At 31.4% G+C, this 11066-nt stretch overlaps 1 protein-coding gene across 1 annotated transcript in view; it reads right to left on the reverse strand.

The window, feature by feature from the left end:
- LOC141338082 (uncharacterized) overlaps window positions 1-10514 on the reverse strand; it is a 28670-nt gene extending 18156 nt beyond the window's left edge. Inside the window, exon 1 of the mRNA XM_073843646.1 lies at window positions 9664-10514. Within this exon, the coding sequence (XP_073699747.1) occupies window positions 9664-10003 (340 nt within the window). The 5' untranslated portion in view covers window positions 10004-10514. The remainder of the gene's footprint in view (window positions 1-9663) is intronic.
- Window positions 10515-11066: the final 552 nt, after the last annotated feature.

Genomic DNA, 11066 nt, shown 5'->3' on the forward strand with positions numbered 1-11066 from the left:
GATAAGACCCTTCTTCCTCAGCTGGGATCATTTAGAGCCCTTTGAAGCTGCATTTAAACTGCATTTTGGAAGTTCAAACTCGGGGGCAACATGTAAGTCCATTATATGGAGAGAAATCCTGAAACGTTTTCCTCAAAAAACATGTCTTTACAACTGAAAAAAGAAAGACATGAACATCTTGGATAACAAGGGGATGAGTATGTTATCTGTAAATTTTTGTTCTGAAAGTGAACTACTTTGGACCCGATCCATTTTCTTTATGACGGACAAAAGTTTTGGATGCAGTGTTCAAAAATGATTGACAACATGCGATAGTACTTATTTTTTAACATGCGGAAATTTCGGACGACCTTAAGTGTACTAAATTAAGGGTTATATATGAAACATTTGTGATAACTCAATTTTTTAATTTTCAAAAATCATGTTTTTTATTATATCACGTTTTTATTGTGCTTTGTCTTAGTTAGCTTTATTTTTTTGTTACTTTTACTTAATAAATAATAATAAATAAAAAAAACTGCAGTTTGATGTAGACTGGAACACACAATGAAAAAACAATTTTGAAGTTATATGTTTTTGCAAGAGAACTCTTCATACATATAAATATTTATAAAAATATACATGCATGTGTGTGTGTGTTTATATATATATATACACATAAAAAATATAAACAGTACACACACATATAGTATGTAAACAAGCGTATTTTCTATGCGATTAATCACAATTACTCATTTAACAGTCCTTCTTAACTTTTAAAGTTAAAAACTGTTAAAAATAGGGTTGGGAATCGAAAATCGATTCCGATTCTGGAATCGGATACTTAAGATAAAGAATCGGATACTTGTTATAATATTAAAATTTCGATTCCTCGTTTCGATTCCTGGTTGCATTTTTTCCATCTAGTGATCTGCCAGGACCTTCCGCGCGTGCAATCGGCCAGGACTTTACGTGGTAATGTAAACATCAGTCGAAAAGATGGATCACGGTAAGCGTTTAAAAGTGTGTCTACGCTTTGTAAAAACCGAAGACAAATCTACCGCTGCACGCAAACTTCATCTTAGAGATCTGCAAGGAACGGATTTTAGTCCTGCGCCCGCCCGCTCCAGAAGGAATATATGTTATTTCGTCCCGGAAAAGCCCACATAAAAGTCACTTATACCCCCGCGGGAAGACAGGTATCTACTTTATCTCTTGGCTGCATGAAACAAACCCTCCCGGTAATGTAAAGGCTAAGATGACCAGAGTAATAGTAACGAACTCGCGCGTGCCTAATGTATTCATTCTTGTATATCGGAGTCGTACATTAGGCACGCATAAGTCCGCTGTTGATTCACAAACTATTCATGCTTTCGGTGCTCTGATCCATAGTATTTTTGCGTGAAATTTCAAAATATTTGCATAGTTTTCAAAATGAATGTCCTGTGAGTTTTTTATAATGAATGCTTACCCATAGAGGTGGATCTTGTAAGGGCCAGTGGTGTTTAAGCACATATGAGCACCAGCATAAACAGATTTACAATGTATTTACTGTATTTTTCATTTATATGTTTATTTTATAATGAATACAAACAGTAGATATTCAGTCACTTAAGAAAGAGTACTCTGAAGTTGTGAAGAATGTCTGAATTAAATAATTTAGGTGCTTTAAATCTGTATGTGTGTATTCATGTTAAAAAGTTAGAGCAGAGGATTTTCTTTTAAATTCAAAAGTATAGCTTTAATTTAAAGTTTGCTTGATTTTTTTTAATAACATGCAGGAGAAAATAAAAAGGCAAAACTAATGTTTAGGTTAATAAAAAAGGTTAAAAAATAAACACCTTTAGAGGAAATGTCAGGCATAGGGGGGCCTTGCAAAACTGACCCGAGAAGAAGGGGGCCCTGATATAAAAAAGGTTGAGAACCCCTGTAATAAAATAATATGTTGCAAGCTAGCACTGAAAATAAACATGTTTAATATATTAATGTTTGACTTTTGTGTTTGTTGTTTTTTTTTTTACCAAATCGGAATCGAAACTGGGAATCGAAAAGAATCGGAATCGATAAGTGGAATCGGAATCGGAATCGAAATCGATAAAATTCAAACGATACCCACCCCTAGTTAAAAATCTCTTCAAAAGAGTTAAATGAACAAACAAACAAAAAATCTCACAGGGTTAAAAATCAGCACAATCTAATAAAACATGATTCAGGAGATTCAGGTTTGGCCATTAAAAAATGTAAACACACCCTACATATTAAATTGGGATACAAGAAATTACTTTAACTTTCTTTAACTACACAACAATATATTGTATTATAATAAAACAAAAATAACAAATATAAGAATATATATTATAAAAAAAAGAAAAAAAGTTTAATATACACAACAAAATAATACAGATTTTTAGTAAATACAAGGTTAAAAATGTAACAAAATCAAGCGTTAATACTGAACTTCAGGAAATTATGATTCTAAATTATTCCTAATAACAGTTTTAAAAAATTGTATAAGTATTAAAAAAAACACTAACCCTAATAAAAAAAAATTGCACACCAAATAGTAATTTAAATATTATTTTACATATCCAAACTATGCCAACATATCCAAACTTTCAATTCTACATAACTGAAACAATCTCTTCAGCTCTATTTACTATTTCATAAGTTTTTATGAAACCAATGACCAATAAAGTGTTTTCTTATCTGGCAGGATACCCCTACACAAACCACACCTTACTGATAACGACAGTCAGCTGAAAGTGAAACGCTCAAACTCTAATACAACGGCATGCACTTTTTGGCCCACAGCCAAAACAGAAGCGTCTTTCAAAAAAAAAAAAAAAAAAAAAAAAAAACGTCACATCAATAAGTCTCCAGCGTTCCTCCCCTGCCTTTCCTCATCTGACATGATCAGGAAGTTGAAATCGAACAGTAAAAAGATCTCGATTGCAGTGGCTATGTGTCAGTCTCCAGCCCTTCCTGTTTACCACTGGCCACCATCTCAGATACTGCAGCTCTGGAGTGTTTCTCAGTTCTCAGGTGCAGATGAACTCCTATATACAACATCCAGCCCTTATTTCTACTAAGTATACTTAGCTACAAAACTATTATTGTTCAACAAAGCTCACAGCTGGTCTTCAGGCTTGTCCTTGGCGTGGCATGAGATTCAGAGACATGCCCGTTACGACTCACTTCAGAGGTGCCAAGTGGCTTAGCTGGTTGCCTAATAGACAGTCAACATGGTACGCCAGGATTCGACAACACCCGGCACATACAGACATGACATATTGGGATATTCTTGGCTGCAGGAGCAAATCCAAGCATTTCCAAAAGTTTTTGTTACATGCTATGATTATATTTGGTGGTTTCTTGTGACACCAAGTTGGTCCCACCCAATTTATTTACAAAAAGCCACCTCAAGTCATCCTTCAGACAAAACAACTTAAGCCATCATCACCACACCCATGCAGACCAACCTTGAACTACACCTCAGCTCCACCATGAGAAACGGCTCAAGTATTTCAGCTGGATCGCGATATCATGCATCATCAACGCTGACAAACAGCGGACGGTCAGTTACACTTTTAAACCAAGTCCAAAGTCTCAGAAATAAAACAACTTGGATTTCATAAGCAACGCAGATGCTAAATTCACCTCAGGTCAGTTTGTGGATGTTCAATGGGTTCAAACAGAAAAGCAATATTAACCACAACAGAACATAATTACAAAACAATTACGCGCTTACTCAGGTAATCGACACAAAATACTTGTTACTCCTGCAATTTGCCAATTATACACTGTTTGAAAAAATTAGGGTTGGTAAAAAAATTAAGGTTTTTGCAAATTGTTTCTGCTTCGCAAGACTGCATTTATTTGATCAAAACACAGTAATATTCTGAAATATTATTACAATTCAAAAGAACTCATTTGAGTTTTAATACATTTTAAAATGTGACCCTGGACCACAAAACCAGTCTTAAGTCGCTGGGGTATATTTGTAGTAATAGCCAAAAATACACGGTATGGGTCAAAATTATCGATTTTTCTTTTATGCCAAAAATCATTAGGGAATTAAGTAAAGATCATGTTCAATGAAGATGTTTTGTAAAATTCCTACTGTAAATATATCAAAATGTAATTTTTGATTAGTAATATGCATTGTTAAGAACTTAATTTGGACAATTTTAAAGGTGATTTTCTATTTGCACGCTCAGATTACAGGTTTTCAAATAGATGTATCTCGGCCAAATATTGTCCTATCCTAACAAACCATATATCAATAGAAAGCTTATTTATTGAGCTTTCATATGTTGTATACATTTCAGTTTTGTAAAATTTAACCTTATGACTGGTTTTGTGGTCCAGGGTCACCTATAATTTATTCCTGTGATGCAAAGTTGAATTTTCAGCGTCTTCATTTTCACATAGTCCTTCAGAAATCATTCTAATATGCATTTCTGTGGAAATATTGACCTTTTCTTCTGGGTTTTTTGACGAACAGCATTTATTTGACTAAAAACCCTCAGTTTTGATCACTTAAATGCATCCTTGCTCCATAAAAGTAATTATTTATTCAACAAACAAGCTGAAATTCATGCCACTATCAACTACAGGACAACTAGCCTGAACTAGTGAAACTTTGAACTCTGCCCTGGGTCTCAACTTCACAAACTGACAACTTATATGTTACTAGTCACAAATGTAACACCAAGAACCATGCAAAATGTTTAACTTATCCGTTACTGAACCAACAACCACAATAGGCAGACTAGCTCTTTATTATTAACCCTTTTAGACCCACTGAAATGTCTACAACCAGTGGTCACTGTAAACGAAAGTTCACTGTCTTGGTTTCACATGAACACTTTTACATTGCTGGTGTAAATATCACATGACCTCTCTGAAAAATGATGTCCGTGTCAAAGGTCCATAAAAGGAAGAATGTAAAACGTCAATATAGAGATACCACCACATTTGGTGCATATATAAATCACTATTAATAAAAAAAAAAAAAACACAAAAATCATACAACTGAAACCAGTGGGACAACCAGAGATTGATTCACGTTATACTATTACAGATTTCAATGTGTTGGTAAATTAGATTCAATAAAGTGAAAGTAAAAATAATTGTGTGTTTTTTGTTGTTGTTGTTTTTTTACTTTTTGGGGTCTTGTTGACTAACTAAGCAACTTTAACTCTTTAGCTTCCCACTAGTTATAATTGTGAGCAAGTATGAAAACACAATGTCATAACTTATGATCTTCAATAAACTGAACTGTTTAACTGGACTGTTCTGTGATTAAACACGTATTAAGGAGAATACAATACTAGCCATATCCTTAAAACTATTAGTAAACACAAAGATCATAAAACACAACATCTGTCAGATGATCTAAAGATAAAATCCAACATTTCCTAACTTCTTGTGTTCAAAAAAAAGAGTTTGAGCTCAGTAAAGCTCAGTGGCAACAAACCAACTCTTGAATAAATCAAGCCCGGTGAGTTTAGTGCTGAGGAAGCAAAACTAGTTAGCTAACCGGGCTAACATCAGCTAATGCTGACTAACTCATCAACTCCAATTAGCAGGCGAGCTAAATGACTAGTTTATTTCCCCCAAACTGAAAACAATTGACAAGTTTCTTCTCTAAAGTTAATTCTAACATCGCACTGTATCAACATCGATAGTATTAGATGGAATCTGTCAAGTTTATTTGACGAGACGGATGGTTAAGTTTGTAAATCCCCTGTTTAACTCAACAGTCCAGTTGCTAGCAAAGCTAATGTGAAGTCAAAACACTCTGAAAACCTCCGGTTATCACTCAATCTCTCTTTGTGAGAACTTACTGAGAAGATGAAACGCTTATTGGTCTTCCGAGGGTCCTCCACGCGTCTTGGTGTTGTTATTTACCCTATTATTTTTGGTGTAAAACTATCCCGGGGATCCCCTCGGTGTCTATCTGCCCTGCCCGCTGCCGCTCCGGTCGCCAAATAAAGATCCTCGCTGCCTACACATGGACCCGAGTCACCGAACCGCGCATGCGCACTGGCGCACTGGCCCATATCAAGAGGAGATTTACATGAGGAAGAGCATCCTCCTAACGTTTTAATTTCACAAATATTTACTATGGTAACCATAGTTCCAGACGAAATACCATAGTTACCTTAGTTAATGCTGTTACTGTGATTTAAAAGACCTCAAACTATATATTTTGTAATGGCAATGATGCCAATGTTATTTGTGGTTATTTATGGATATTCACAAAATGTTAAATTATTTCATATTAAATGACAAAAATAGTAATATCTGGATTGTTTCCATTAAATAAATCACCAAAATGCTACAGAGGGCCAAATTACTCAACATTAAATTGTAAAAAAAAAAAAAAAAAGCAAAAATATGTAAACAAATTGTTAAATACATAATTAAATAGTTAATAAACATAAAAAATATGTATTTAATTAAATACCTTGTAATCGTTAATTGTACTATAATTTCCTCTTGCAATGATGTGATTGTAAATACAAATCTGAATTTTAAGTGACTTACCTCATAAAATATGAGACCCTGGACCACAAAACCAGTCATAAGGTTAAATTTTACAAAACTGAGATGTATACATCATATGAAAGCTTAATAAATAAGCTTCCTATTGATATATTGTTTGTTAGGATAGGACAATATTTGGCCGAGATACATCTGTTTGAAAATCTGGAATCTGAGGGTGCAAAAAAATCAAAATACTGAGAAAATCACCTTTAAAGTTGTCCAAATTAAGCTCTTAACAATGCATATTACTAATCAAAAATTACATTTTGATATGTTTACAGTAGGAATTTTACAAAAAATCTTCATGGAACATGATCTTTACTTAATTTCCTAATGATTTTTGGCATAAAAGAAAAATCAATAATTTTGACCCATACAATGTATTTTTGGCTATTGCTACAAATATACCCCAGCGACTTAAGACTGGTTTTGTGGTCCAGGGTCACATATATATACATATATATATATATATATATATATATATATATATATATATATATATATATATATATATATATAAAACATTATTTAGAAAATATAAAATACAAATCTGGATTTAAAGCGACTTAGAAATATTTATATATAAATAAAACGATTAATTGCATCTAAAATAAAGTGATTTACCTGATCAAATACAGTTAAAAAAATGCAGACATGCAGAAATATTTCAAAATATATATAAATGTAACGATTAATCGCATCTAAAATAAAAGTTTTTATTTAATATACTGTATGTGTTTACTGTGCACTTTTATTATGCATATATAAAGACACACACATACAGTATATACTTTGAAAATATTTACATGTTTTTATGTATATTTATATTCATATATTTTATTTTATATATAAATATATTTAACATTTAAACATATACACACACATATATTAGGCCAATGCAAATAAAAAACCTTTATTTTAGATGTGATTAATTGGGATTAATCATTTTACTCATATAATTTATATTAAATATAAATATATTTAATATACAAACAACATTTTTCTTATATATATACTGTATGTGGGTGTATTTATATAGACATAATAAATATACACAGTACACACATATATTAGGCCTATGTAAACAAAAACCCTTATTTTGGATGTGATTAATCACGGTTATTCGTTTTATTCATATACTTTATATTGTATATAAATATATATAATATACAAACAACATATTTTTCTTAAATATATACTGTATGTGTGTGTATTTATATTGACATAATAAACATACACAGTACACACACATATATTAGGCCTATGTAAACAAAAACCCTTATTTTGGATGCGATTAATCGTGATTAATCATTTTATTCATATAAATTATATAATATATAAATATATTTAATATATGAACATATTTTTTCTTAAATATATACTGTATGTGTGTGTACTGTAATTCACAGTACACACAAATATATTATGTAAACTAAAACTTTTATTTAGAATGCGATTAATCGCGATTATTCGTTTTATTCATATAATTTATATTGTATATAAATATATATAATATACAAACAACATATTTTTCTTAAATATATACTGTATGTGTGTGTATTTATATTGACATAATAAATATACACAGTACACACATATATTAGGCCTATGTAAACAAAAATCCTTATTTTGGATGCGATTAATCGTGATTAATCATTTTAATCATATAAATTATATTATATATAAATATATTTAATATATGAAAATTTTTTCTTAAATATATACTGTATGTGTGTGTACTTTAATTCACAGTACACACAAATATATTATGTAAATTAAAACTTTTATTTAGAATATGATTAATCGCGATTATTCGTTTTATTCATATAATTTATATTGTATATAAATATATATAATATACAAACAACATATTTTTCTTAAATATATACTGTATGTGTATTTATATTGACATAATAAACATACACAGTACACACACATATATTAGGCCTATGTAAATAAATGTGATTAATCGTGATTAATCATTTTATTCATATCAATTATATTATATATAAATATAATTAACATACACACATATTTTTCTTAAATATATACTGTATGTGTGTGTATTTATATTGACATAATAAATATACACAGTACACACACATATATTAGGCCTATGTAAACAAAAACCCTTATTTTGGATGTGATTAATCGTGATTAATCATTTTATTCATATAAATTATATTATATATAAATATATTTAATATATGAACATATTTTTTCTTAAATATATACTGTATGTGTGTGTACTGTAATTCACAGTACACACAAATATATTATGTAAACAAAAACTTTTATTTAGAAGGCGATTAATCGTGATTATTCGTTTTATTCACATAATTTATATTGTATATAAATATATATAATATACAAACAACATATTTTTCTTAAATATATACTGTATGTGTGTGTATTTATATTGACATAATAAACATACACAGTACACACACATATATTAGGCCTATGTAAACAGAAACCTTTATTTTTAATCGCGGTTAATCGTTTGACAGCAATATTACCACTGTAAGACACTCATTTTCCATTTTGCATCTCCACCCACCTTATGAAACTCATGGAAATCATTAAAGTTGTGACAAATGTTTTAAAGTAATATACAGTGATATACATATTTGAATCCTAAACTAAATTCTAGAACACTCCAACATAATCTGGCCAATTTTACCTGACTTCATTCGATAAACTGTCAAATATTATCGTTTTATTGATATGGCTTTGCAAACTGCGCGGGTCAAAAAGTTTACTTCCACCAGGGGGCGCTCTATGGCTCACAAAAGTAATATCTCCATTGCGATGTATTTAAATCTAATCACATTTTTTCTTATTGGGGACATTTGTGTACTAAATAGTATCATCTTTTAAATATAAATATACATACTAGCAACTGACGTGAAAATGTAAACTTTCTATACGAATATCAAGAAAATAATTTAGTAATCACAAACGAATGTGATTAGTCCATCCTAAAAAGCGCTGAGAAAAGAAACAGAAACCAAGTTGGAACGCCGTCTACGCAAATCAGGCTCTTACTAAACTCGTTACTCTTATGTCTCACTAAAACAATGTTTTATATCCTATAAATCATGTAGAAATTACTAAAATCCATAAACATACCAAGTCCGTCAGCTTCCTGAAGTTGTTTTCGTCTGCCTTGAAGAGGACGGTTGTGACCCAGGTAGAGCTCAGGATCCGGATGCAGCTCTGTTGGCTTTTTATCGACGAAGTGAAACGAACACACGTAAACTCTCTTCGGAGGATTTTTTAATTTCAAAGCCGCAAGCCAAGCCTGTTTCCTCTCATCTTTCGACGGCATACAGTATAAGGCATAGGGCGCTGGGCACGGACATTCATTCCTGGTTTTTTGATGTTCTACACAAATACTTTCTTGAAAACTTTTAAGTTTTTTCGAGTTGTTGTAGCAACCCGAGACAGCACATGTCGAACCGGAGCTCATGTTAAACTCTGACACTTCAAGTTCGTTGTGTGCGTATGTCAAAAATGATTTTTTTTAGACAGACCGGAAGCAGAACACCGGCAAACGGAAATAGGGAGACGTCGTATTGTTTTCAAAAACAAAACTTTATACGTATTGTCAATAGTACAAACATACTATAGTTATTTAAAGGATGTAAACGTATTAAAATACATTTGGAAAGTTTTAGAAGGGCTTTTACAAGTTGTTTACTTAACTTTCATATCGTTCTTTCAGCTGTGGTTTGGAAGGTAAAGGTAAAGCTGAAAACTTTTAAGTGTTTTTCATAATGGTTTTATAGTATGATAACATCCAAAATGATTTTCCACATTTTAACTCATTTTAGTTCCCCATGTTTTATTAAGGAGTAAAATTGTCATATACTGTAGGCTATATAAGATTATATTATTATATTTAACGAGAGAAAAAAAAACTTTTTAAAATCAGAATTCACAGGCCTATAAAATTATGCGGTCTATCAAGCAGGTTTTAATAGCTTGTTTGGATATCTGGTGACATCTGTTGGTTGTTTTGAGGTATAACAGCTCATATTTTTTATGTGTAACCTGATATTTCCAGGCGAACATATACAGTCAAGTACGAAATTATTCATACCCCTGGCAAATTCTGACTTATAGTTACTTTTATTCAACCAGCTTTTTTTTTTTTTTATTAGAAATGACACAGACGTCTCCCAGAAGATAATAAGATGATGTACAAGAGGCATCATTGTGGAAAAAAATATTACTAATCTTTTATTTACATTTGAACAAAAAGTGGCATGTCCAAAATTATTCATACCCTTCCGAATAATCAATAGAAAAGTCTTTATTGGCTATTACAGCAATCAAACACTTCCTATAATTGCTGAGCAGCTATTTGCATGTCTCCACTGGTATTTTTGCCCATTCATCTTTAGCGATGCCAACTCTTTCAGGTTGGCATCACCCTGATCTTTTGGATTTAAGTCAGGACTCTGGCTGGGCCACTGCAAAACGTTAATGTTTTTGTCTGCTAACCATTTCTTCACCACTTTTTCTGTGTG

Source organism: Garra rufa, chromosome 7, assembly GCF_049309525.1.
Source record: "Garra rufa chromosome 7, GarRuf1.0, whole genome shotgun sequence".
Classification (NCBI taxonomy): Eukaryota; Metazoa; Chordata; class Actinopteri; order Cypriniformes; family Cyprinidae; genus Garra; species Garra rufa.